The sequence below is a fragment of the Camelus bactrianus genome, chromosome 33, assembly GCF_048773025.1.
Source record: "Camelus bactrianus isolate YW-2024 breed Bactrian camel chromosome 33, ASM4877302v1, whole genome shotgun sequence".
Taxonomy (NCBI): domain Eukaryota; kingdom Metazoa; phylum Chordata; class Mammalia; order Artiodactyla; family Camelidae; genus Camelus; species Camelus bactrianus.
Window position 1 is genome coordinate 10318892 of NC_133571.1, and position 27104 is coordinate 10345995.

The window sequence follows — 27104 nt, forward strand, 5'->3', positions numbered from 1 at the left end:
TTGGTTGTGTCCATGTCTTGGCTACTGTAAACAGCGCTGCTATGAACACTGAGGTGCGTGGATCTTTTCAAGTTAGAGTTTTCTCCAGATACATGCCCAGGAGTGGGATTGCTGATCATATGGTGACTTTATTTTTAGTTTTTTATGGAATCTCCATACTGTTTTCCACAGTGGCTGCACCAAATTACATTCCCACTAACAATGTAGGTGGGTTCTAAAAGGGTAAATTTTGTGGTACGCAGATAATCTCAATAAAGCTGTTATTTAAAAAAAATTATTGAATGCCTGCTCAGTACCAGGCACTGTCCCAGACTCTGAGGATATACAGCAGGTGGTTTCTGCCTTCATGTAGCTTAAAGTCTAGTAAGATAACGAATACTAGTAAAAAAAAAAAAATAATATATACCTGCATATTGCGTTAAGTGCTATAAAGGAGATCAGTAATGGAGAATACACTGATGTAGGACCTACCCAGATGGGCTGTGGCTCAGATGCAGCCTTACTTTCCCAGAATCGAGCACACAGTAGGCGCTTAGCCGATATTAAACAGCAGTAAGTGGGGTGAGGCTGTCTGTCTTCTCTGAGGTCTTCCAGGCCTTGAGACCCAGCCTGCCATGGACTCTGGGTTCCATCATTGGACTTACCTGTGTTCTTAGTCGTGCCTCTGTTCTTGCTTCTTTCTGATTAGGGGCCTGTGATTCCTGGGCACGCTCTCAGCATCTCCTCTCTTGCTGGTGGTTTTCCTGTGCCTTTAGCGGGAAGCTCTGAGGGGCTGCTATGGGTGGGGTGTGTGTTCTGTCAGGTGGGTAAGTGTGAATGTGGATCCTGCAGTGAGAAGTCTGGAGGCTTCCATCTTCTTCCATGGGAAAGTAAGTCACCAAGCCTCAGTTTCCTCATCCGCATAATGGGGACTGTACGCTCTTCCCTAAACACAAGGTAATTGAGAAATTTCTCAGGAGACCTTTTCAGAGTCAGACATGATCTGTAAATGCCTTAGTGGTGTTACTACTATGAAACCTCAGTTAGCTTGCTTTTTTTTTTTTTTTTTGCATTTTTCTAGAAGAAAGAAAAAAAAAAGGGCCAGCAAAGAAGTGGCTGTTTATTTGGTTTTTGCCTTTTTCCTTCATTGAAATGACAATGACTTTCACAGTGGGGTTGGAGACATACAGATGGACAGGTTCACCTGCCCACTGTCCTATCTTGTGTTCATAACCAATGTTTAGAATGATGGCTCTAAGCCTCAGAATCCTCATAGAAAAGTAATTCAATTTTCAGTGTACTAAAGCGGAAAGAATGAGGCAATGTACATTAAGAAGATTTTCAGAAGGATTTAATTCCAGAGGAACTTCCTTCTCAGGCCCTTAATAAACCTCAGTTATTTGCAACAGTCTCTGAGGATCCATGGCAGGTCTGTGGGATTTCAAAGGTAGTGTTTTGGCTTCCCTGCTAAAGTGAGAACATGTAAAAATAAGCCTCAATAACTAGGAGACGGTGTTTCCTCCACACACGCAGGCAAAGCAGGAAGATGAAGGAGGAATCTGTAGCTTTTTGAAAAGGGCTTTCCGAGAAATTGGCTATTTGTGCTGGTTGAGAGCCTCATATGGGAATGAAAGAGAGAAAGCAAGAATGCTGTACATCTATAACCATCGTTCAGTTCCCTTGTAGGGCCTTTTAGGATCTGGAGAGAATATTTTGGATTTATTTTTGTTTCCCTTGGGCTGGCATCATCAAGCATGCATCATGGTGCCCTGTTTGGGGTTTGGAAAAAGCTCCGAGAAGCTATAAATCTTAAGACCTTTTCCTCTTTTCTCCTCTTCCCTTTTCTAAAAGCACAACTTTTCTGGTTTCTTTAAAAAAAAAAAAAAAAGAAAGAAAGAAAACTACAAAGTGTATATTGATTCCCTTGACTCAGATCTTAACTGCCCGGGCCGTAATACCTTGCTTACATCTGCCAGGTTTTTGTGCAGTTTTGCAACATCTCTTTAATCCAGTGAGCATAAATAGAACATTTCAATCATATTTGGCTACCAGGAACTTCGCAGATAAGCACGCTAAGACCTTGTTGAAAGGGACTGTATAAGATTGTGTGTGATAAGATCACCCTATAGCCTGGTGCGCAAATGGAAAACTTTTGTTCTTGGTGAAATTTGTTGATAGAGATATTTCACATAAATGACTTAGGAGAACTCGGTATTTTAAAACAAAGGCCTGGTTACGTAACAGCCAGAAGCCCAGGCCTCCTGGTGCTGGGCTGCCATGAAGATCCTTCTTTGAGCAGTTGCTGCAGGGAGATTAGCATGGCCCTTTGTCATTTCTGACGGCGCATGTTAACATTCTCAAGCAGCCTTATCTGAAAGCACTGTACTATGGCCTCGGGCAATGCCACTGTCCCTTATATATGCAAGGCTCAGGACAGCTCCTGCCACTCTTCAGTCAGTTCCAGGTTGGCCTTGAACCCCAGCCAAGGCAGAATGCATGGCTTTCTTTCTAAGAACCCCAAAGGAGCCCTTCTCTTTTGGACGATGAGGACAACCGTTACTGTACTCGTGTGTGTATGTGTGTATACGTGTAGAGGCAGTGGGTTTTTTTTTTTCTACCCTGCATTTTTTCTCCTTGAATTCTTTCATGTTTGTTTATCCACTCAACAAGGATGCACTGAGTCCCTCCTCTGTTCTGGGCTCAGTGACAGAGAGGTTGAGGGGATAAATCTGGTCTGGATTCTTCACGAAGGAGGTGACAGTCTGGGTAGCACAGACCCCGTCAACCCCAGGGGTTGAGAGTCGTAAACCTGATGGGAAAGGACCTGCAGAATCACTAACTCGGTTCTTGCATTGCTGCAAAGCTGTAGAGTGAGAAGGAGGGAGGGTAAGTGGTTTGACCAAGGTCATTTGGATGGTTCCTGGCAGAGCCGGAGTGGATCCCCCGCCCCTAGCCTAGTATTTTGGTTAATATTCCACACTTCTAATCTAGACTCTTGAGAAAACATGCCTTCCTTGGTATTCTGTCTCCCTCCCTTTGAAAGGCTGTGTAACAACCGAATGGCCACCATCTCCCGTAGCCCACGGGCCTGGGTTCCCAGCAGAGGGGCACTCCCGTCAGCCCACCCCCATTCTGCAGCCTGGAAGGTGTTAACTAGCACTCTGTTAGGTCTTGGTTGCTTTTTAAAAATCTGTTGTTTGAAATCCTTGCCTTTTATTGGTATATTTACTTTATGGCATACATAAAGAGCTATATTAAAAAATAAATTGTGTTGTAAAAGCATTCGGTAATGTTTATTAATATTGACTAGTCAGAGAGCAACGAACTCTATTGCTGGAAGGGTAATTTGTGGTAATACCAGCTAAGCATTCAGAGCTTGTCAAATGACTGTCTAATCTCAACATTAAAAAAAAAAGTGGGTAAAAGGATAATTTTCCTTATTTATGCCTTGAGAGAACGAATGTGAGCTATTCCCTAGCCAAGATTAGAACTATCCTTCCTTTTTGTCCCTGGGGGCACCAGGCCTCCTGTCTGAATCCAGGCAGTCCCAGGGCTGGTTTTCCGTGTCAAGGATCCCTTTGTCCTGCTGTGGTTGGCAGCCTCTTCACTAGCAGGAGCTTTCCATGGGTCTGCTCCCGCTGTCTGCGTCTGTGCTGAGGGGCTGGGGGCTGGAAATAGAGACTTGGTTCCTGTCCTCCAGGAGCTTATACTTTTGAAGAACTTACAAATGGCTTAGTCCAGAATCGTGGACTTGATACTCTAAGGAAGTCCGTAAGGAGAATGACACTGGGTGTGACTGTTGACCCCCGGGGACTGGAACATGCCACTCACTGCTGGTAGCAGACAGACATTCGTTGAGAAGATGCCACACCACTCTTAGAAGGTAGGGAACATTCCCTGAGTATCCCAGAGATCCCTGTGGAATATTCAGAGTATTCCTTCCCCATAAAAAGGCATGTGGAGAGGGTACAGGAGACCGGACCACACGTGGAAACGCCCTGCCATCTCCCTGGAAGTTGCTTTTGGGGGGTAAATCTCTGGTAGCCTAGTAACTATTCATTCATCTCTTCCTCTTAAAATTTGAGCCCAGAATGTCACTGACTGTTTCGCCTTCCTCTTGTCATTTGAATTGAAGGTAAGCGGACAGAGAAAGTGCATTGTGAACTTGACGGTCTGGGGGAGGAAGGGTGATAAGCCCGTTGCTGAAGTAGGTAAGCTCTTCCCTCTCTTGGTTTTGTTTCTACTCAGAGAGGTGAGTGAGGCCAGGCCAGGCTCTCTTTACCACAGGGTTTAGGAGTCACTGAGAGCGTTTGGAGACTGAGAGCGTTGTCAGAGCCTGGGAAGGGACCCACCTCACATGGTGTCCATGTAGGGACACACGGCAGCAAGTCAGGGCCAGCTGACAGGTTCTGCTCAGGAGGGGAGCGGGCTGAGCCTGGTGCTGGGTGCCCGTGCTGCGTCGGGGACCTTGGGCAGTCTTGATGCCATGGGGCAGCAGGCTTTTGAGAGAAGAGGATCCTGCCCCATCCTGGTCTGTTCTGAGTATCCCTGGAAGCACCGCATAGGTCAAGTTGATGATCACGAGATCAGAAAGCAGAAGTTCAAGCCTTGGAGTGACTTTGGCACCTGGGGCAGTTCAGACCAAGTAGAGAGGCTGGGTTGCAAGGCCCTTCAGGGCTGCTCTGGCCAGAGCTGACTGTTGATTCAGGGTTTGGAGTCATAACCCCTAGCTGAGAACCAGGGAAATGTTATCATATGAAAGCCCGTGGAGGACGGCTTCCCTGCAGTCTCTTTCTTCATTCAGAGGAGGGTGGTCCAGCGACGGGGTTCCCCCCCACTGGCTTTCCCTAGTGACAGACCCTCGGCTGCAGTGCTGGTCTGCCTAGCAAAACTCCCAGGTCAGGCACTTCTGCCTCCCTAGGAGGAGGGGGAGGGAGAGCAGCCCTTGGGTTACTGGAACAGAATTCCCTCTCTGGACTTTCCCCGCCCACTGGTCCATTCTCATTGCCATTTGTCTCTGGGCAGAGGAACTTGGGAAGAGATGGAACATTGGTGGTGCGGGGCCTCGAACCCCACTCTCTCAGGCGAGCAGTATGGCTGGCCCTTCTCCTAGTATTCCTCTCTTAGTCCCCGGCCGGGTGGGATGGAGGTGGGATGGAGTTGGGCCGAGCTTCTCCTGCAGGGAGCAGACACAGAGGGTGCCCCTTAGGGAGCAGCTGCTGTGGGCAGCTGTCCCTGGAGGCTGAGGCTGGGGAGGATGGAGTCTGGCGTCAGTCTCTCCCTACTGTCACTTGCTCTGCTGCTGTGTTCTAGCCTGCTGGGGAGATGAAGGCTCCTTTTGAGGATGAGAGGTTGGTCCGAAGTTCAGGCTTCATGGGGCTATGGTGTAGCCATTGGCCTTCCTTGGGTGGACTTCAGGAGCACAGGACGGGGTCCAGCTCTGGGCTGGAGGCATCTCCTGTACTCGGACTACTGTTAGAATGAGAAGAGGGGTGCCTAGAGCCCTCAGCTAGAGGAATTTCTTTAGCAGCATCAAACAGTCGCTTCTCAACTAGACCCTGTGAAGAAAAGGAGAAAGAAACATGGCTTCTGCCATTATACACTTTGCAGTCTACAGCAAATGAACCTTTATGAATTTTCAGACTCACAATAGCACAAAAGTGGTTTGAATGAGCATGTATCTTGAAAGTTTGATTTTACTGGTGAGAGCTGTGTGGTTGAGAATTGGCAAGAAGGAATGTATTCTTCCCCCCAGTTACTTGTTAAAAGGTTCATATTTGCTTACCTCCGATTTCTCATAATCATTCAGTTCTCTTGACAAAATAAGCTAGAAACCTGTTAGAGGTTCTCTCTCTCTCTCTCTTTTTCGGTTTCTTTTTGGACAAAAGTGAAAATCTGTTGCATTCAGGGTGAGTTTACCCAACGGGCCAGGTGTAGTCTGTGGTGGGGTGGCCCTGGGGGTGGGGGAGCACCTGAGCCTGATCCCCAAGAGTAGGTGGTGGGGACCTGAAGCCTATGGGAAGGGGGGGCGTGAATCCTCTACTGTGTATAGAATGGAGATGTTTGGGCCACCTGGAACTGGGTTACTTTCAAAACAGGGTTCAGCACTATTGCTTCTTTGAGAAGAGTGTGAAAACCAAGGCAGCATATGCAGAAAGGTGCAAAGATGTCCCCAGCTGTCCTCCTTTCCTGTGTTGCAGGGGAGGCTGATGACCTCAGATGGCCATGAGCAGTCTGACCTTATGAAAAGGCCGGGCCAGACTGGGAAAACATGAGTGTGTGTGGTAAGGAAGGAGGAGGTGGACAGAATTTCCATTTTAATCAAAATGCTTTGCAGTGACCTACTGTGGTGGCGGAGGAGCGGGGATTGTGGTCTAGAGTGACACACCCTGAGTTCTTCCAATTTGTACTTTTCACTCCAGAGCCAGTTGGGAATTCTATTTCCATGTTGGCCGTTGTGCAGACGGTGCCATAGAGAGTCTGCCGGAGGCCCTCGAATGCGGTCAGATCCCCTCTGCCAGTTCGCTTTCCTCTGAGTTAAAAGCCTCCACCGCTTCGCACCCGTCCCGGGGTGTCCGAACAGTAACGAAGGAGATGGGTGAACGGGCGCTGGGCTCAGCCGAACTCCAGGCCTGCGAGCTGTTCCCTTTTTCTCTTCTGGACATTGTGTGCTTTGCCCTGGTTTCTCCCTCAGGGAGGCGGGACCTTTGTCCTCAAACTACACGTGGGATCACTGGGACGCCATGCTCGCCCCTGGGAACCTGGATGTGACACTGAGTCAGCGGGTCAGTGCAGGGCAGTGTTCCTACCGCAAAAGTGGGGCAGGAGAGGACACCCGTGTCTCTGAAGGCTGGGACATGCGTGGCAGCAGAATGGTTCCAAAGAAAAGCTGGTCTTGAGCTCCGGAAGTTTCTTCCACTGAAATATAAACTGCAAGTGAGTGAAGGTGGGAGCTCAGATCATCCGAACTGGAAGGTTTTGAAATGAATAGATTTCGGGGAATAGGTGTCAGTCTTTTTGGCGTGGGCTGTCCTAGCCTGACTGCCTAGGCATCGTGAGACATCACACTGGCGGAATGTGGCTCAGAGAGAATAATGGTGCCCCTCAGATGAATTCCTTGGAGGCTAGCTAGAAGGACGGGTAAGACTTTTGAAGAATAAAATTTTGGCTCCATGAGAAAACAAAATCTTAGATATAACGCCGTCACTTTACAGGTGAAAAAATGCAGAGAGAACGTGATAGTGTGATCTGGCCAGTTATAAAGCAAGCTAATGGCCAGGTGAGGACCAATATCATTGGTCAGGTCATCTGGCTGCTGGCATCCTTCCCCGCGCCCCCCCTCTGCAGCAGGGTAAGAGTGGCATGCCGCCTGACACACCATGCCATCCAGTCGGTCAAGAAAGCCACTGGCGCCAGCTGCCAGGCAAACCCGTTCGCACCAGAAAGAGGGCAGGAAGTGTTCATGGGGGTGAGAGATTTGATCTGGAACCTGCAGGGGGAGAGACGGGAGTCCGAGGATGCGTGTGGGGGTGCTTATCCTGGTGGTGGCTGCTGACACCTAAGGACTGCTCGGTTGCTCCGGAGTCCTTTGGGAAAACAGATCTGAATGGGGGTGTGTCCTCCTCTTCTTCCTGACTGCCACCCCCTGAGAGGTGGGCACCCGGAAGCTACAAAATCCCAAGTGAAGAAGAGGATGGAAATCAGTTAAGACTGGAACCAATATGCTACCATCCACCTGATCTGACCATGAACATGTGCATGGGGTTCACTTGTGGAATCACTCATGAATAGAGCTTCGGCTGCTCCGTGGAACAGCTCTCAGGACAGCAGACATCTGTCCTGCCCGGGCGAGTGATAGGTACACTCAGCGGTCGTGTGTGCACACACACACACAAACATAATCCTGGGTCCATATTTTAAAACGTGCCTTGCCCGGAATGCTATTAGGACATGTCCCAGGGCCCAGCATTGTGAAATATATTTAGAGTTGAGAATGTTCAGTTAAAATGTTCTGTACTGTTACTGTTTCTCAGTTGGGTTGGATCAGCCTGGGCCAGGAACCAGATAATGTGGGGGCGGGGTGCACGGTGTCATGGATGAGGGCGGTGTGTGCGCTTGTGATTGAGAAATCGTTTGTTGTGTTTGGCAGGGGGGTAAAGGGAAAGCCAGCAAACAAAACTGTGATTGAGAAAGAGTTCTGTGAAGGGGACTGGGTGTGATTGGGATCAGAAGCTGCACACACTATACCCCGTCTGCTGTCTTCAAGCCCCTAGATAGTGGCCCATAGGCTATGTCACAGAAGAGGCTGGCCCGGGGCCCACGTGGTTTCTCATGGGATTTGGAAGGTGGTGGCAGTGGGTGGCTTGGTTTAGTTGTGATCTGGGCGCTGCTGACTCGCGTGTGTAATCCCCCCCTCCCCACCTACATTTATCTGATAGCAGTGCGGCAGCTCTCCAGCCTTTTACTGTGGTCTTAACACATCCACATCCTGATCGCAATGGGTTGGTGGCTCTAAGGGGCCTTGTGTGCCCACCTGCCGGCCCCACCGCCCTCAGCTCCTGCCTCTGGCTGGCTGAGGCCTCTGCGGAGGCAGCGGGCAAGGCACAGAGACAGGGTGGGGGTGGATCCTGTATCCGGCAGAGGCACGTAAGGCCTGAGAACAGGAGTGTGGGTGGGAGGAGAGTCAGAGTTCCGGGCCAGACGGCCCCCACGCCAGCCCAAAGCTCAGAGTCTCAGCCGTGCTGCTCGCAGACCACCCGACCCCCGCAACTAGCCACCTGCTCCTTTGCATCCCACCAGCTCTGTTGCGGGCTTCTGAGTATTGCGGTCTGGGGGCAAAGGCCCCAGGTTAGGAGTTGGGATCAGAACACTGCTGTAGGCTGGGCCTGTGCCAGTGGGTACCAGGCCTCTGCCTTCCTGGGCTGGTCACGTGTGCCAGGGTCACCTCACAGAATTGCAGTGATGGTAAAACCAGGTAACAGGCGTGCAAGTACTCTGCAAAGTCAGGCATGGCTACTCCTGCCATCCATTTATAGAATGATGTTACCCGGTTTCCTCAGACCTTCCTTTCTGTCAGGGCGCGATCTCTGGCAAGAAGAAGAGGGAAGACACTTGAAAAGCTGGGCCTTCGCACGGGAAAAGATGCTCAGTATCGCTCATTATCAGAGAAACGCAAATCAGAACTACAGTGAGGTATCACCTCACAGCAGTCAGGGTGGCCATCACTCAAAAGTCCACAAAGAGTGAACGCTGGAGAGGGTGTGGGGAAAAGGGAGCCCTCCTACACTGTTGGTAGGAATGTAATTTGGTGAAGCCACTGTGGAAAACAGTATAGAGATTCCTTAAAAAACTAAAAATAGACTTACCATATGATCCAGCAATCCCACTCCTGGGCATATATCTGGAGAAAACTCTAACTTAAAAATGTACATGCACCCCCGTGTTCATAGCAGCACTGTTTACAATAGCCAAGACATGGGAGCAAACTAAATGTCCATCAGCAGATGACTGGATAAAGAAGTTGTGGTGTACACACACACACACACACACACACACACACGAATACTACTCAGCCATAATAAATAATGCCATTCGCAGCAACATGGATGGACCTAGAGGTTATCATGCTAAGTGATAAGTAAGTCAGATGGACAATGTCACATGATACCACAAACTGAAAACAAACTGTTGGTTACCAAGGGGAAAAGGGGTGAGGGGTAGAGAGATAAATTAGAAGTCTGGAGTTAGCAAACACAAACTACTGTATATAAAGTGGATAAAACAACCAGGTCTTCTGGTGTTGCACAGGGCACTATATTCAATAGCTTGTAATAACCTACAGTGAAAAAGAATATGAAAAAATATGTGACTGAATCCCTATGCTGTACACTAGAAACTAACACAACATCGTAAATAACTATGCTCCGATTAAAAAAACAAAAACAAAAAAGGCTGGGCCTTCGGGGACAGCTCTGTGTGTTGGGGGCTGACTGCGGTTCTAAGAGCATCTAGATGACCCAAGAGAGGAGCATCTTGTGTCCCTGGAGGCATCAATTTATTAATAAGCTTATTCAGAGCCTACCTGTGTGCCAGTCCCTGTGTGGGAGCCGGGATATGCAAGAGAGACGGTAGAGGTGCTGCCCTCCTGGGTCTAATGGTCTCCGAGGGGAGCCAGGTATGTGCACAACGCAGTGAGAGAGGCCAGCAGAGGCCCAGTGGCCTCCACGTACGTTCTGTGCTGTTGGACTGTGAGGGTCATGTCTGTCTTCCTGTCCTGGTGCTTTTTCCTTCCTCCCTCCCTCTGAAACTGAATCTGATTATATTTTTTTCCCCTTGATCTGTGTGTCAGTAGGTGAAGCATAGGAAGTGCCCTATTCTTCTGGCCCTTGATCAGACCAGGAATAGATTCTTCTTTGGCAAACTGTCCACGGGGAAAGGGGGCAGTTTAGGTTGTCTGCGGACCCAGGGATGTGTCTCCGTCCATGCTCACCTCCGGCTCCCAAGCCCTCAGCCTCCCTTCCTCTCATTCACCTGCTGGAGGGATGGCTGCAGTGCCCCCAGGTAGGGGTGGGCCTGCCTTCTGTCCAGCCAGAGCAGCAGCAACCTGTCTTTTCCTTTCCCCTACAGGAAGCTGCACAGTGGGATGAAGACGTACGGGTGTGAGCTCTGCGGAAAGCGGTTCCTGGATAGTTTGCGACTGAGAATGCACTTACTGGCTCATTCAGGTAGGCGAGGGTGCCCTGACTGGCCCCTCCGAGCACAGGCAACCACTGCCTGCCCGCCTTCGTCCCCACTCAGAGCACAGATGTCCCCACTGCCAGCCCGGCCTTGGTCACCTTGTCCCGTGGATGCTCCCTCCAGGTTCCTGGAGCAGAATGTCCATCCGGACCATGTGGCCGTCTGGATGAACCCATCCTCCTGCTCTCCTGGGCTTCCTGGGGCATCACTGGTACCCAGTGCCCTGTGTGATCCACCTTCCGAAGTAGACTGCAGTTTCATTAGCAGAACAGTTGTGGAATTAGGTTCTCGCTGTCTAATGAATCTGACTATTGGGTTCACATTATACAGGAGCCTTTAATTAAACAGATATAGAAAGGTTGGAACACAAAGCTAGTTACAGCGTGCTGTCTCTTGCAAGTTAATTTTATCCAATTCTAGTGGGGTCGACTGCGCGGCTGCTGGCATTTCTGCTCGTGTTTGGGCAAAGCTTCTCTGTCCCATGAAGCGTGGAAAGGGGAGAGGCACTGACATGCAGCGGGCCCAGGTGTTCGTGGTGGAGGGAGGGACACGGCAGGTCTGCTGCTGCTGCTTTGAGGCCAAGGGGTTGCCGGGGTTCGTTTGTAGAAGCCACTACACTTCCCTGCCAGGGCTAATGCCCACCCCTCTAATGCCCTGCCTGTCAACCTCGGAGTCACGTTTTGGGGGGGAGGAGAGGGCTGTCTCCTTATTTGATCGCGCTCTCCCCCAGCCGGTCCACTGTCAGCACCTGCTGTTCCTGCCCGTATTACCTCCGGCACGTGGCCCTCCAGGCAGGTGGTGGTTCAGTGTTGGTGAAACGAGCGTGGACTTTGGGGTGGGGCAGATGAAGGCTCACGTCTTGCCTGTGATACATGCTAACTGTGTGACCTCAGGCAGATCTGTCTTCCGAACTCCTGTTTCTGCATCTGTAAAGGGCAGGGGTTGCTAATTCGTATATTTAGGTAACAGAATGGATGTTCAAGGCACCTACACAGGTGGTGTTTAATAAATGTCGGTTGCTTCTGCTTCCACCTTCCTCCGCTCCCCCCAGTTCTGAAGTTGTCGTGGGGTGTGCTCCCATCACTGCACCCCTGTCAGGGACAGTCTGGCTGTTTGCTGTCTGTCCGCACCGCATCCATCTCCTGTAAAGTGATGGAGAGGCTGTTTGGTCGCTCGCCTCTGCCTCACTGTTGAGCACCTGTGGCTCTGCTCTGCGTGGGATGCTGTGTCTCTCCCTGGCCTTCAGGGCCCTTCATAAAATGCCCTAACTCCTCCTCACTTCCCACTCTTCCCGCTTCCAGATCCAGGGATTGGGCCACATCAGGCGGCTGTCTGCCTTGCTGTGTCCCCATGTCTTCGTGCTCCATTCCTCCTACCCTGGGGGCCTCCCCCACCCTCATATCTGGCTCCACTGGCCTCCTCATCCCCACTCCTGTCCCTCATTGGCCCGGAGTCCCGAGTCCAGGCATATCTGCTTGGGACCTGTGCACTCTGCTTGTCTTCTTTTATAATTTGCCCCTCAAATCTTCTTGCTCCCTTTCATCTTTGTAGGTTGTTCAGGGTTTAGTGTGGGGTTTCATAAGCTGTCTGCCCACAGCCTGGCCGCCCTCCCCAAGCGCAGAGTGTGGGTCTTCCGTTTCTTTCATTCGCTCCCTGCCCCAGGCCCCCGTGTGGTCTGCAGTCACGTGGTGTTGGACTCGTCCACGCGGGTAACACAGCCTGTGGTTAGAGCTTCCTCGCCTTCTGTGACACTCGGCCCAGTAAGCGTCCTTTCTCTGTGGTCTTTCCTTGAGTCTAGACTCGTGGCCTTGTCGGTTTGCTCTGAGGGCAGACCAGCACAGCTTGCTTTCTGAGCTCTGCGGCTTCGTTCACCCCCTTCCCACCGCATGGACTAACCCTTCGCCAGTCTTCCTAGATCTTCCGAGGCACCATCCTTGACTATTCCCCGCCTCCGGCCAGAAGCGATCGTGCCTCCTTCTGGCTTCCGTGTTTCTTTATCTTTGGGCGTGATCTTTCTTCTCTGCGTTGTGGTTGTTTATGGACTTGCTTTATCTCCCCCTACTTGGGAGTCAGGGCTAGGAATCTGGGCATCTACCTCTTACCATGTGACCTTGGGTGAGAAATGTAGACCCTCTGAGCCTCTGAATGTGAGGCTCCTGTGAGACCCTCAGCACTGTGCCCGACACACCATAGGCTCTCAGTAACGTAGCTTCCCTTTCTCTCTGTTCCCCTCATGGACCAGAATAAGCTACTCGGGGACCAAGTCTGTCCCCATGATGCGTAGTGCAGTACCTGGCACATGCCTGGCTTCTGTAGATACGGGCTGGAAGGATGGCTACAGCCTGGGAGGCAGGGCAGCTCGAGGACACCCCAGTCTCCCACCGGCTCTCTCCTGCAAATAGGAGGTGTTTAGACTGTGCCCCAGGGGTTCACTGGAGGGCAGCCAGGGGCCCACTGGCCCGTGTTGGCTGAGTGTGAGTTAGCCGAGGTCTCCACCTCACAGCACACTGCAGCGGTGTTGGTAGGGCTGGAGAGGGCAGCAGGGAAGGGAGGAGCTGCTCGCACACATTCAGGTGGGCCCAGAGCCCCCACTTCGGACAAGACGAGTGACTTTGCACCACCCTGGGGCTGAGATGCGCCTTCAAGGTCCCATGGTCTCAGACGGATACCCTGGCAGCCTTGGGAGCTGCGGCCTGTTTTCCTAGGCTTTCCTGTCTGTGCCCGAAGTCTGATCGTGCAGATGATTTGTCCCTCTGAAACTCACTTGCCACTGCCCTTGTGAAAGAGGATTCGGTGATGGGGGAGGTATGGTGGGTCACCGCAGTGCCTTCACTCCCCCTTGCAGATTGGACATAGTCTGCTTCAACTCTGATGTTGCTAGTTCCTGTTTTTTTTCTTTCTCTGGTCCCACATACCTCTCAGCCCTGTGCCAGAATGGCTTGAAAATAAAACAACAACAAGGGCTGAGTGAGGCTAGAACCCTTCCGGAACTGTTTGTGAAGCAGTGAAGGTCCCAAGTCCCCAAAGAGAGACCTGGCCGAGTCAGGGAGGTGGGGTCAGAGGGCCAGGCTGGTGGTGCCAGGCCTTCTCCTGGATTCCAGTAGCAGAAGTCAGGTTTTACATGTCCGGTTTCTCCCCTCTGGGTTGCTCGAGATCAGAACTATATGTGAGGTTTTAGAGGGGACGTTTAATTAGATGACCCAAGCTTTACTTGCTGCTCTGTTTTGAAGGCTCCATGCAGGGAGCTGACAGCAAGAATGGCCCCTGAGGGTCTGCAGCCCGGACCCACCTTACAGAAGCCCACCAAGGGGACCATGTTTTCAAAAAAGGGGGCAGGCCTCGGAGAGGGGAGCCTGGGCTCTGGGTCGGGATCGGGGTCGGGATGCTCCTGGCTCCCCCTAAACCTTGTTGCTGCCCTCCCAAGGCTCCCTCCTGCTGTTTCTCCTCCTCTCGGAGCTGCGAGGCGGCAGCGGCGGGCGCTGACTTCCTCGGGCTCTTGCGCGCTGCCCCACCCCCTCTTGGCGAGCGTGGCCCATGTTTGTTATTGTCGCGCTGGCGCGGGGCCAGGCCTGGCGGGGTGCCAGCCTTGTGGGTACAGTGTGTACAGTGAGTGCTGAGCCAAGTTTGTCATCATACACGATTAATTTTTTTTTTCTCATCTGGTAGGGGTGGGGTGAAGGAGGAGGCAAGAAGGAGTTTCTCCGATGCTTGAGAACAGGCCTCATTGGATTCTGCGGAGAGATGATTTCTGAAAGGATGAAACCGCTCCTGCTTACTCTTTCTTCTCCGCTTTCCTCTTTCCTGCGTTGCGCCCCTCCTCGCCTCCAAGGTTCCCTGTCCGAGGAGATCAGCCCTGGCTGAGATCCTCACCCCATGAGGCCTTCCTTTCAGTGGCTGGAATACCAAAGTTTTACTCCGAAATCAGTTTTCATGGTGTTGAAATTGATGATTTGTTTAATTAGAAGTTTGCCCTGTAGGAGGCCCTTCTCAGAGACACTTCCTTCTTTTTCTCTTTCTCTCCTTCTTTCTTTTTCCTTTCTTAAGACCCTGAACAGTAGTAGTGAATGTTCAGTTTAATTGAAGTTTTTATTTCGGTTTGAATGTGTTAACTAAGCAAGTGTTTATAAGGTAATCCCTGATGATCACCGTAAGTTTAAGTTAACAGACAATAAGCTAATTGATTAACTAATCAGATTGATCAGTCCAGACCCTGCGTTCTCCGGGCTGGATCCGGGGATCAGGAGGGCTTGAGTGTTGGGAGAGAGGCCTGGGGTGAGGACTGACCGCTTGGATGCTTTCCAGAGGTGCTGCTTCTGGAGCGTGGATCTTGGGTGGAGGCTGGTGCAGTGAGCAGGGGAAGACTCCAGCCCCTCTGCGTCCCCAGGTAACTCTGGAGTCTCCTGCCCATCCTTGGATGCCCCATCCCTTGTGGGAGCACCTATGACCCACTGTCTCTTTGCCACCCCTTGTTCTCACGTACAAGAACATCCTAGCTCTGGGTAGCATGTTCATGCGGAAACCACAGACTCGGTCAACGACTCGAGTGGGTTCTGCGATTTGCTCGTCAGGTTTCCCATTAGGTGGTATTTCCCACAGCTCGGCCCCACGTCCTGGTGGATTATAAGTGAGCACACCCAGAACTGCTTGCCCCTATTTTTGCCTTGGCTGCATGCTACTTAGAGGCTTGCACATTTCTGTGGCCTGCTTCTATTCTGGGAGTGTCATTCAGTTTCGGAGCCAGCACTAATTATGTGTCAGGCTCTGTGTACTTAACACCGGAGAACAGGCAGCACCCCTGCCCTCCAGGCGCTTGCGTCTAGTAGGAGAGACGTTTGACTGTAAAGTTATGATTATAGAAGGTGGTATGTGCAGAGCGCCAAGAAAGAGTTCGAGGAGGAATTCGGAAGAGGAAGGGGGCTCCTTGGAGAGGATGGTTAGACCTGGTGGGGCAGCCCATGCCACCCTGGGGCGATGTGCAGTGTAGCTGGAGAGGGTAGGCTGGGCATGGGGGAAGGGGCAGGGTTTAGAAGGGAAGGTGGGGCAAGATTGCAAAGGTAGCAAAATGATCTGCATTTTACCTCCAGCTTGCAAAAGCCAATGAAAGATTGGCTAAGGGAGGGACATTTTCCCCCTCTCTGGAATAGAAAGGACTTCTTGCGCTTTTTGATGGACACTAGGTTTGAGTATAGGATTCGTAAGACCCTTGGAGAAATGGCATGACTGGCCATCAGTCCTGGGGCGTGGCTGGAGTAGGGCGTGGCCTGAGCCTCTTGCACTGCTTAGGGGCACGCAGCCTTTCTTTGGGGGTCCCGTCCTGCTCCCTCACTGCCCCTCGCCCTTTTCCAGGTACTGTGAGCCACGACTATTGAGAAGCCCCCTCCTGTACGAGACTTCCCCCTCATCAGAGCCACCAGAATAGAACATGGTCTTTGGCTGACAGATTCTCTGATTCCAGCAGCAGCGTGGTGTGGCCGGCTCATATCGTCCAGGGCCGGGTCATCGTCTGGCAGGGAAGAGGGCAGGAGGGGTGGTGCCAGAAACCAGATTGGTTCTCTGATGCTTTCCCTGTCCTAATCTCATGGAATAAAAAAAAAAATTATGAGATGTCAAAGACCTGTGGGTTGTATTGTTCCCCTTTTTCTCTTGGGTACTCTCAGCTTTGGGGGTTCAGGTCCTTCTTCCCAAAGACAGAGACTGTGGGGGCAGCAAGGTAGCTGGGTTATGCCCTGAGACTACGAGGCTGAGATATGAGCTGGTCCCCACGCCCGTGATTGGAGAGGCATCTTGGGATGCAAAGATGGCTTCTCAGTACTTCACAGCTTCCTCCTCTCATTCTCCTCCCCTTTCGCAGATTATAGATCTGCTAAGAGCAAGAGATTGGGGTTATCCAGGCAGCTGGGAACCCAGGGTCCATGAGTTCCCTCTCTCCTGGCGCTTTAGGGCATTTCAGCGCCCCCTTCTTCTGGTTAGCTTTCTGCCATCAGGGTAAAACCAGGAGATCACGAAGGAGAAACTTCCCCAGGTCCTTGGTCTCCTTCCACGTGCCTGCAGAGGTTGTGGGTTTACGATCGAGGGTTGGGGTTAAGATCGGATGTGAGTGGCTCAGAGACTGCCTTCCCTTTGGTCCTTGTGGGTGACGGGGGTGCAGGCAGAGGGAAGAGAAGCCACTTTGCCCGGCTGTCTCTCTAACACGCTCCTCTCTCTCTCCCTCCCTGCTCTGAATCTGGCCCGCTTCCCGAACTTTTTCCCAGAGTGGTGTCGTCACTGGCCTGCCGGCAGGTCTGGATGTTCTGCCAGCATTCCAGAGAGTTTATGATCACTTGCAGATGTGCCTCCAAGAACACACTGTACCCAAAGCAGAAATTAATGCAGGCTTGACTGCTGTCCAAGCCCATACACGGGAGAGAGGAAAAAGAAAACAAAAACTGTTTAATGCTGTTTATAAATTATACACTGGCTGATGAAAAATACATTTGTTCCCCCCACCTCCTCCTCCTTCCTCGCTGCCCCCCACCCCCGCCCCTTCTCCCTTTCTGCCTCAAGAGCCTAAACTGAGACTAGAAGAATATGGTTTTGCCTTTTAGCTCCTGTTTTGGCTGGGATCCGAAACCCCGCTGCTGATTCACAGCCAGGGTATTTTTCCCCTTTACCTGATGAAATATACTGATTTTTCCAGCCTAGATGGGGTGTTTTTGATTTTGTTTTTGGGGTTTTTTTTTTTTTTTTTTGACCAAGGCTGTTGTTTACAGCAAGTGACAGGTCCTGTGATGGCATCGGGAGCAATACTGGTCCCAGGGCAAATAAAGGACCCCACCCCCACCCCCACATCTCTCCACCTCGGCGGTGCTCATGGATCTGTGTGCCTGGGTCCTCCGGCCCCAAAGGTTTCACGTCGGGCCAGCTGAACAGAGAAAGTTCAGAAAGTTCATTGCAGGTCATTGTATTAAACAGTGTTTTCACCACTTCCCTCCCACCCCTTCACCTACAGCCCCTGTGTGAGAAGGGGGTTCACATAACCCTCCCCCCAAACACACACGTCTCTCTCTCCATATGGTGCCTTAGCAGCGGTTTGGGAAGCTCGTGTGTGTGCCCACCCCTCTGCCGCCCAGCCTCTCCGCCTCCACTCAAGTCCCCCAGTCCCAATTTATTCTATAAATTCGTTTCCACATTATGTCTATCCATTTACATGGCTTTTGTGTTTTTTAATACCGCTAATGTTTATCATTTGCCCAACAGGCTCGACAGATTTTGCTTCCTGTAGAGCATCGAGGCTTTAGAACCCCCTGGTTGCTAAGTAGCGATCTCCCTGTACTGTAATGGGCTGATTTCGTATTCTGTTCAGCGCTGTATCTTATTTTTGTATGCAAGACAAAGTGTTTTGATGGAGGACGATTGCGGCAGTGTCTGGAGGCTGTTTGGAGTTTTATGGGCTGTACAGTACACTGTGTGCTCTCCGAACAGAACACAGGCTGTTGGATTTTGGATTGGATTTGTCATTTTTCCCCCCTCAGAGAGGAGCCTGTCAGATAGAACATTACTTTCAGGGTGGAGGGAAGAAAGTGGAAATTATGTAATAACCTGCTTTTTCTCTCTCTGTTTCTCTCTCTTTCTCTGATTTTTCTATCCCCCAAATAGGGTGGTTTCTCCCCACGACACTCCCTTTTGTACCACACGATTCTGTCCAGCTAGATGGTGACGCTCCTGTCAGGAAATGAATGGCCCTTGAGAGATGGAAGCCGGGACATCCTGTGTGTCTACTGTTTATTCTCAGATGGTCTCTCCTTTCCTCTCCCTTGCTGCTTCCATCCTTGGAAGTTCCAGGCTGCTCTGCTGGCTCTTGTTTTTGTCTGAGGATGATGGCTAATAGGGATGTAGGGCAGGATGCTGGTGTGGGATCCACCCAAAGGCGATGCCATTTGCTTCTTTCCAGGGTCTTTTCACCTTCCCAGGCGTGCAGCCTGCCAGGATTCCTAGGTGGTCCTTCGCTGCCTTTTTCTCCCCTCAGCCCTCGTGCTCCGATCCCAGGCTTTGCCTGGGTCCCAGCATCCAGAGCTTGCCTGGGAGGCCAGCTGCCACCATACCACACGGGGACTGCTCTCTCTGCCAGCCGTCCCTCTCAGCGCCGTCTTCTGAGCTCTCTCTGGTGGCAGGTGTTTAGTTTGTAGCTCTGCTTTTCTCCCCTCCTTCCATTTTCCCCCCAGCCTCCTTTCATCTCACTCCATCTCTTCGTCCCTGTCTTTGCATCCTCAGCCTTTTCTCAAGGCTCCTGTGCGTTTTCTGTCTTCCTTTTTACGTCTACGTCAGACTTGGTCTCCATCCATCGTGGTTGGCCATACCTTTCCCTCTGTCTCCCTCTCACAGCTCAGAGTTTGACACTGGGTGGTGGTGGCTGGGATGGAGAACAAAATGTTGCTCTGGCCCAGAATACCTGGGGAGGACTTGAGCAAATCCCTCAAGAGGGCTCACAGCACCCTGACCCTTGTGGGCAACTGCCTCTTGCCCCTCAGGGACCAGAGTGGGGTTTCTCTGGCTCAATTCCTGCTTTTCCTAGGTTCCTGGATGCTCTAAGTTAAGCCAAGCATGGGCGAGTGGATGAGCAGGGTTAGGTTTTGCAAGATCCTTATTGGACTTTGCTGTTGAAAAGTGCATCTTACTTGTGCTTGGCTTCCAGAGGCTGGTACCACGCGCCTGAGTGCAGAGCCCACTGGGCACCTTGCAGTGTGTTCACCCTCACATACCCCTGGCCCAACACAGTGCCTGGCGCAGACAACGCTATTGATAAATACTTGCCAAATAAAGGCCTCCCCTGTTAACTAAAGTGTTTGTACTTCTGGGGCACATCTGGGTTTGGTGGGGCCTGAGGCTTCCATGGTTTGGGGGGCCCCCTCTCAAGAGAGATTATGAATAGCAAATGCCAGAGCCCCTTCCATAGAATGGGCTCCTGTGGTATAAGGTGGGGGAAGCTGAAGCTTCTAACTTATTAGCTTCAGGGAGAAGGGGCCCCGTTCACATGACGAGGAGCTGCCAATGAGGCCCCCACAGTTGGAGCAACTGAGTGAGGAGAGTCAGGGCTAAGGCTGGGGTGGTGACCTCTGCTCTGGGGATGCTCAGAGCCTGGGGCAGCCATGTTTGCAGGCCTCAGGTTTGCATTCCAGAAAGCTCAGGGCAAACCCTCCTGCCTTCGGTAAACTGCCAATGGTCACTGTGGACCTGGAAGCCTCTGTATTTCATTCTGTCTTCTCAGTGAGCCTGGTTGGAAGCCAGACGGACCCTAAGTCCCATCTCACCCAGAGCCACCAGGTACATCAGCACACATGGCAGCACCCTGCCTCCCCATTGGCCATCCGGGGCTCTCAAGGAAACAACGTGGTAGCCACCCCTTTCCTAGGTGCTGCATCTGCCTGAGCCGCAGAGTTGTGTCTGACTGGTCCTTTCATGGTGCGTGTGTGTGTGTGTCTTGGAGAGGAACCAGGCAGGTGGGCGTCCTGGAGGTGATGAGAAGTATACCTAGAAGTCTAGGGGTCTATGCTGCTGAGCTTCCAGACTTATCCATTGATTAGTTCGGGGGAGAAGGTAGGATTGGATAGATTTTGGGGAAGGATGCTCCTTAATCCTTGGAAGATACGGGAAAGCTACAGTTAGGTTCCCAGAAATGAGGGGCAGCTGTGTGTGCGCACGTGTGTGGGGGTGTGTGTGTGTGGGTATGCGCATGTGAGAAAAAGAGATTGAGAAGAAACATTTACGTGAAATACTCAAAATTGTTCCTTTGCTGTAATGGCTCCGCACAGACCATTGCCTTGCAGATTTAAAAACTAAATGAGCTCATCATACGTAGTCACTTGCACCGACGCTCATGCTTGATTGCAAAGCCTGCGTTACCTTCGAATTTCAACTTTATTGTTTGTTATTAATTCTCCAGTGTTGGTGGTATGTTTCCCCCTCATGGATTCAACCACGAACACGTTGGTTTGGGGTGATGGATGGAAACGTTTCTCAACAGGACCCCACTCAAGAACTTCTTCATTTTAAAAATAGCCCCGTGACCTCAAGGGCTGAGTCTAGAGTTTGCGAGGAACCCAGGGAGCTGAGGTGGGACACGGGTTGACTTCGGAGGGGGGCAGAAGTTTTGCCTTGTTTTTAATTTAATAACTTGAGTTTTCATGTGAATGGTTCTGCGTGCCGTGCAAGACTCTGCATTTTCATAACTGTCTCTTCCACTTTGGGGAAAGGAGGGGAGGAAAGAAAGAAACAGCAGCAGTATTCTGTGGGCAAAGGAAGAAAACAAGAGAATGGGGCAGAGAACAGGCTAAATTTAAAATTGTAATTGGCTGACTTCCACTGGCTTGCGGGTGTTTTAATGACTCATAATAACTTCATTTAAAACCAGCTGAGCAGAAAATAGATTGGAGAGGAGCCTCGGGCCATTATGGATTTGTTTTTTTTGACAAGCTCGGTGTTCAGCAGCCAGGAAGGCTCTCAGAGAGGGCTTGGCTGAGTTCTCTCTCTCTCTGAGGGTTGGTGGTCTGCCCGGGAGAGATTGTATAGAAACCCAGGGCTGCTTTTTTTTTTTTTAAACCCTCCTCCTTTTTTTTTTTTTTTTTAACTGATTAAAAATAGACGCCTTGAGGTATTATTTTAGCATCAGTACGATTTTTTTTTAACTTTTTGATGTGGTAAATGGAACATAAATAAAATTGTTTTTGAAATTACCGAATTAATTGGGTAGTAAAGCCACTAACAATGCATAAATTTCCTTCGCCAGTTGCCCTGATCCATATTTGGGGGGCGTTCCCCCCCGTTTTTTTTCCCATCCCCTCCTCCTCTCCCCCACCAGCCCCACCTCCCTCCGCATCCGGACCCTCCCTGTGAATGACAGGGTTCTTTTATCATCCCAGCACCAGCTAAATGATTTTTTTAAAAAAGGTCCGTAGGATTTTGACAGGATGGGTTCTGTCCCACTAGCCAGTCAGCTCGGGGAAGCACGAGTTTGGGGAGTTGTGAGAAAAGGCTCTAACCTGCCTCGAGCCGTTTTAAATAGATCGTGCCTGCTTCCCGTGCTAGGAATGGTGCCAGCCGGGCAACTGACGCCTTTTCTCTTCTCTTTTGAAAGTCGGCCGGCTCAGCCATGGGAGGCATCTGTCTGGGCAAGACCAGAGGCTGCCCCCCATCTGATTGCTCATAGCCATTTATCTAGCCCCTCTTACGGCACCTGTCGCCTTTTTTGTGTCACAGCTATTTATCTGCCCGTGCTTTTTCGCCTACTAGTCTCAAAGTTTCTTCAGAACACGTGATTTATTTCTGTGTCTCCCATACTTCCTAGTAGAGTGACCTGCAATGCAAGGTGGTTCTAACTCAGCTGTTTGGGGAATAAACTCATGCGTGAGCGGTCGAGTATGTGGCTAGGCACCTGGTGGGGAACAGCCCCGAAGCGCTGCCCTCCATCGCTCCAGCCCAGGGGGTCAGCGGTCCGGACGAGAAGACAGGAGCCGAGGCAGGACCTTATCGGTGGTGGACTCCATCGCACCCCCACACCCTGACACATTGGGCTCTCCGTAAATACTGAATAAAGAAATGGTTTCAGCTGCGTGGTCAGGCTGAGGGAAGGGGAGAGAAATCACTACATTTATTGGATGCCTGGCACCGTGCATGGCATGCTGTGTGTCTGAACTCACTTATCTCACGCTGCCCTTGGAGTATAGTTATGCTGGTTCCATTTTGCAGGTGGGAACACTGAGGCTTAAAGAGTGGAAGTAATTTGTGTAAAGTCCCACAGCCAGGAGTGGATTCATAGCCAGGGCTCCCTGCCCTCCACACTCTGACTTTTCTAGAAGCTCACACTGCGGTACTGGCCCAAAGGCTTGCTGTCTGTTTATGACGCTAACCGGTGTCTCAGTGACTGAGGGGCTGAGATGGGGAAAGCCAGTCAGGCTCTGTCCCCAGGGGTCGTGGGGGTAGGATGGGTAATTGGCTACTGCTCGGGGCCTTGCACCTGGGTCACCCGGAGCAGGTGTGTGGCTTATGAGCTGCTTGCTCGAAGTCACGTGTGTTCAGCTGTAACTGCCATTTTGGCCATTGCTCCGTCGCCTTGCAGGGCTGGGAGTAGGGTGGTTCTGAGGGTGTTATTGGAGAGTCTGTGGGCGAGTCCTTGGCCCTCCCACCCAGGTGAGAGCTTGGCTGTGTCGTTTCCCCATTCTTACTCCCCACCGCTGTCCCACACAGAGAGGAGGCGCAGGACCAGAGAGCTGCCTATGGTTTCTCCTGCATGGGGACCCAGCTGGGCACTCTGCTCCTGGAGGGGGAGGCCCTCTGCTCTGTGGTGCTGAATCAGGAGGGAAAGAGGCAGCTGACCAGTGCTGCATTCAGAAATGTGAGGGCTGTGACCACTTGGGGTGGCAGCAACTCCCCAAACCTCAGTGTCTCGCAGCGAGATGCGGCGGGAAGCTCATGGCCTCCCTGATCTTTTGGGCTCCGTCCAGTGAAGCTGGACCGCTCGACACGAGGCTCACGCTGTCTGTTCTCCAACAACCTCATCTTCCCCAGGCGCGCGCTGAGGGTGCTGGAGCCTTCTCTGGGGACCCAAACATCAACCAAATGGGAGCCAGACGGTGAAGGCTGGGGCAGCAGAGAAACCTCGGTGGCTGTTCTGGGTCACTAGGTGCGGCTTTCTTTGGGGAGAAAATCTTTCATGAATGAGTTCGTCAGTTCGCCGTTATCAGCTGTAGGCCGGTGTCATGCAAAGCCTGGCAGGGCAGATGTAGGGGCTGCTTGCCTGCTTGGGGCTTTCGGTCTGGCTGAGAGGATGGCGTCGGCCCCCAGCAAGGTGGGGTGTGCCCCCATCCCTACAAAGGGGAAAAAGGATGAGTGTGGCCGCTTACAGGAGGGAGAAACTCCTGAGGACCAGGGCGATGGGGACGGGCTTCAGAAAGGAGGCTCCTGGGGTTTTGACGGGCTCTTTCCTGCTGGAATGTTCACGTGGGGCTTCATGGTGGGCAGTGGACCAGCTTAGCTGGACAAGAGGAAGCAAGAACTACCATGAGCAAGTGCCATCCTGGCAGGTGTCTCTTCCCGTGCCCCCCCCCCATCCCACTCCCCTCCTCCTCCTTGAAGAGGCTTACAGCCCAGTTTCTCAGACTGGAGAATCCTCAGAGTTCTAAGGACGTTCTGACCCTTCTTGGGCTGCAGGTTGAAACATACTGCCTTAAATATTAAAAGCTGGGACTTTACGTGGTCCCTCCATTTTGAGGTGTCCACAAAGCAAACACACATGTGAAAGTGGGGTTTCAAACTGGACGCAGATCCAGAGCAGTCTCTGTTTCTCACGCCAGGCTGGATGAACTCTAAATATGTCATGAAGTGCCCAGGCTCCATGAAGCCCAGGCTGAGAACACAGAGCTTCAGGAGCTGCACCTGGTGGGGCTGAGGACAGAGTCTTGGCTGCCCTGGAGGGCGTGGGGAATGGGGGAGGGATTTCTTGGGCCCAGGCCCCCGGGGCCCTGCCCTCCTCCCCAGGCCAGCCCTGAAGTCCCCATCCTGCATCTCCTCAACATGGAGGTGGGAGCTCCCTCTCCAGGACGCAACCTGACAAAGACATCTCTTCTCGCTTTCTCCCTGGTAGTTAACGTGCTCCCTCCCTCCCCTCACCCCATCCTACGTTGATTGGAATTCTTTCACTTGCCAGGGAAAAGTAAAAAAAAAAAGTAAGTTCTAAACTTTTCATTAAGTAGTTGGGATAAGAAGTCTTCTGGGGCAGTCGGATTAAACCTCGGTGGCTCTCACTGACTATTACCAGCTAATTGAGCTCTGGGAGCTCATTGGCGGCTGCAGTGAGCATTTTGCTGGAGTAATTATGCAAGACCACGGTCGTTTTCAGTAACAAGGTAACTCCAGGTAAGGAGAGATCTCCATGGAACTTCTGATTTGCCGGAATCCTCCTCCTTTTATTTCTTCATTAAGATGAGCCCAGGGGAGACAAAGGCCCAGAGACCGGCTCTTTGGGAGGCTGCCGTCCCAGCCTGAATGGCCCTGATCACGTGGTCCCTTGGTTGGGGCCTGATGTGAACGACCCAGCACATCTGGGAGAACCCTGATGGGCCAGTTTTACGTTGATTGGGATTTGGGGTCCAGAGTCAGACGCTCTGGAGTATAGGATGGAGAGGGATGGGTGCCGACATTGGAAGTTCAAGGACTACTGACCAGGGAGCAAGGAGATGCTCAAGCCAGCATCTTCACTGCTGACATGTGCGCTGAGAGCAGGCCTGACTGCAGGTAACGAGGCCCGAATCACATCCTCTGTCTCAACTGGGGTCTCTCTGTCCTGGGTGGGCATAAATAGGGTCTTTTCTGTCCCAGAGGATTCTTTATGGTAAAACTTTTTTAGACATGCTGCCCTCTCTGGCACCGCACCTCCAGCCAGAGTCATAATCAGGAGGTCGGGGGCCTGAACCTGCCACCTGCAGGTCCCAGACGAAGTAGCCTGGAAGGACTTTTCAGCGCCCTTTGGCAGGGGTCCTGGGGCCTTGCCAAGCCGACCTTGTCCTCTGGGCGGCCCTGCCCGGCCTCTGGCCCGCTGCCCACCTGCATTGAATCATGCCCCTCGGAGGACAGCGTGTAACTGTGCTTCCAGGTACAGCCCCCTGCCCCCCCGCCCCCCGCCGGGCTCTCCATCTTTCTGACACCTCAAGCCCTGTGGGGCTTTCTGCCCTCACTTTTCAGCCCGGCACAGCCTAGAATCCTGCTCGGCGAGCATACGTAGAGCTGTTGTTTTTTTTTAAAAAAGTACACAGCCCATCACTTCTTTCTGTTCTCCATCTACTTCAGTTGGCACGACTCTGCCTTCAGTCTTGGGCCTGGACCGTCTTCTGTCTCCATCTCATATAAATGTGTCCCAGTCAGAGGCTGGCTGCATCGAGACAGGAATGTGGTGTTTGGTTAAATTGTAAAATTAGCTAGGAAAGTTAATGAGGCATTCTGCCTCTCCCTTCCGAAGAGCAGGAAGTTGATGAAGGTGCTTCGAGCGCCTTGCCTAAGGAGGGAAGGAGGAAAGGAGGGAGCCGGCCAGGCAGGTGACGGAGCCCATGCCGGGGAGTTTGCCGGCCTTGGATCCGGCTGTGGCTAGCTTGGCTGAAGGACACCTGAGAAGTCGTCCCTCAAAGCTTCTGTTTTGGGGCAGCCTCCATCCGCTGCTTTGAATCCACAGAAGCTCCCTCCCTCATGTCCAAGATCTCCGAGACCATGGGCCACTGGCTCTGGTGAGCCATTCTTGTGCTACGTTCCTTATTTGGTGGCTGTGCAAGGCCGGAGAGACAAAGACCAAACGCTTCGTCTCAAAGGGTGCCCAGAGCAGAAGGGAGAAGACCAGACAGTTGTAACAGAGGCTGACACTGACCAGTCCTGTGCCAGACACTTGACTCCGTCACCCCACGTCATCCCCACCAGACCCCTGTGACCACCCCTATTATTATGCCCACCTTATGGATGAGGAAACTGAGTTTCCTGGCCCAGGATCACCAGGGAATAAGAAGCAGAGTTGGGATGTGAATTTAGGTCTCCCTGCCTCCGAAACCTCTGGTCTTCATCTCGGAGGCAAAATGATTTCCAGTGTCTCTCCAGGCTTGCCTGCCTCTCCCAGCTCCTGGCTCCGTGGCAGACTTGCACGCTTGCAAAACTGGCCCCAAAGCTTTGAAAATCACATTCTCAAAGATGCGTGGAGAAGAGCTGCCGGCAGACTGTGTTCGGCCCTCACCAAATTCTCAGGTCGTCTAATGACACCACACGAACCCTCCTGTTCTCTGGCAGCAAGCTGATGTCATTTGCATTGTCAGACGCACTTTAGTAATTCTTAACACAGGAAAAAGGTACCCCACCTGGACCTTTTGCGTGAGGTCAGCCAGAAAAGTCGAGTTCTTTTTTTTTTTTCTTGATTGAGGGGCACGTTGGGGTGATGGTTCATGCTAAGAACGGGCATGAAGTGTGACAGGCAAAATTTCTGTTTTGAAAAGTGTGGAGGCTTCAGGCTTCTGAATTTTGAGCCTGCAGACGTCAGTGCCGTTGCTGTAATGTAACACCTCAATTATGGTGCGGGGGGTAAGGGAAAAAGACTCTGAAACCTGCAAGCTTCTTTAGATCCACAGCCTGAGCCACAATTAAGGTTTCAGAAACACCAAAGGCAAGCCAATGAGTGTCATTTTTAACCAGTTGGAACATTTTACTACTTCCTAACATCAGAAGCACCCGGGCTGGAGAGCCTGCTTCTTGTCCTCAATAAAGTGATTAAGCTGAATGGGTGTTGGGGAGTATTATTAGGCTGAGAAGTGCTAAAAATAGAAATGCTCTGTTTTCTGAAAGCCACCGCAGGCCTGGAGAGACTGGCAGCCTCGAGGTGCCGCTGA

At 51.6% G+C, this 27104-nt stretch overlaps 1 protein-coding gene across 5 annotated transcripts in view; it reads left to right on the forward strand.

Annotated features, from left to right (window-relative positions):
• Positions 1–27104, forward strand: part of ZBTB16 (zinc finger and BTB domain containing 16) — a 184122-nt gene that overhangs the window by 80904 nt on the left and 76114 nt on the right. For all 5 annotated transcript variants that reach the window (XM_074357144.1, XM_074357146.1, XM_074357142.1 and 2 more), the window contains exon 3: positions 10606–10703. In XM_074357144.1, coding sequence (XP_074213245.1) covers positions 10606–10703 — 98 coding nt within the window. The remainder of the gene's footprint in view (positions 1–10605; positions 10704–27104) is intronic.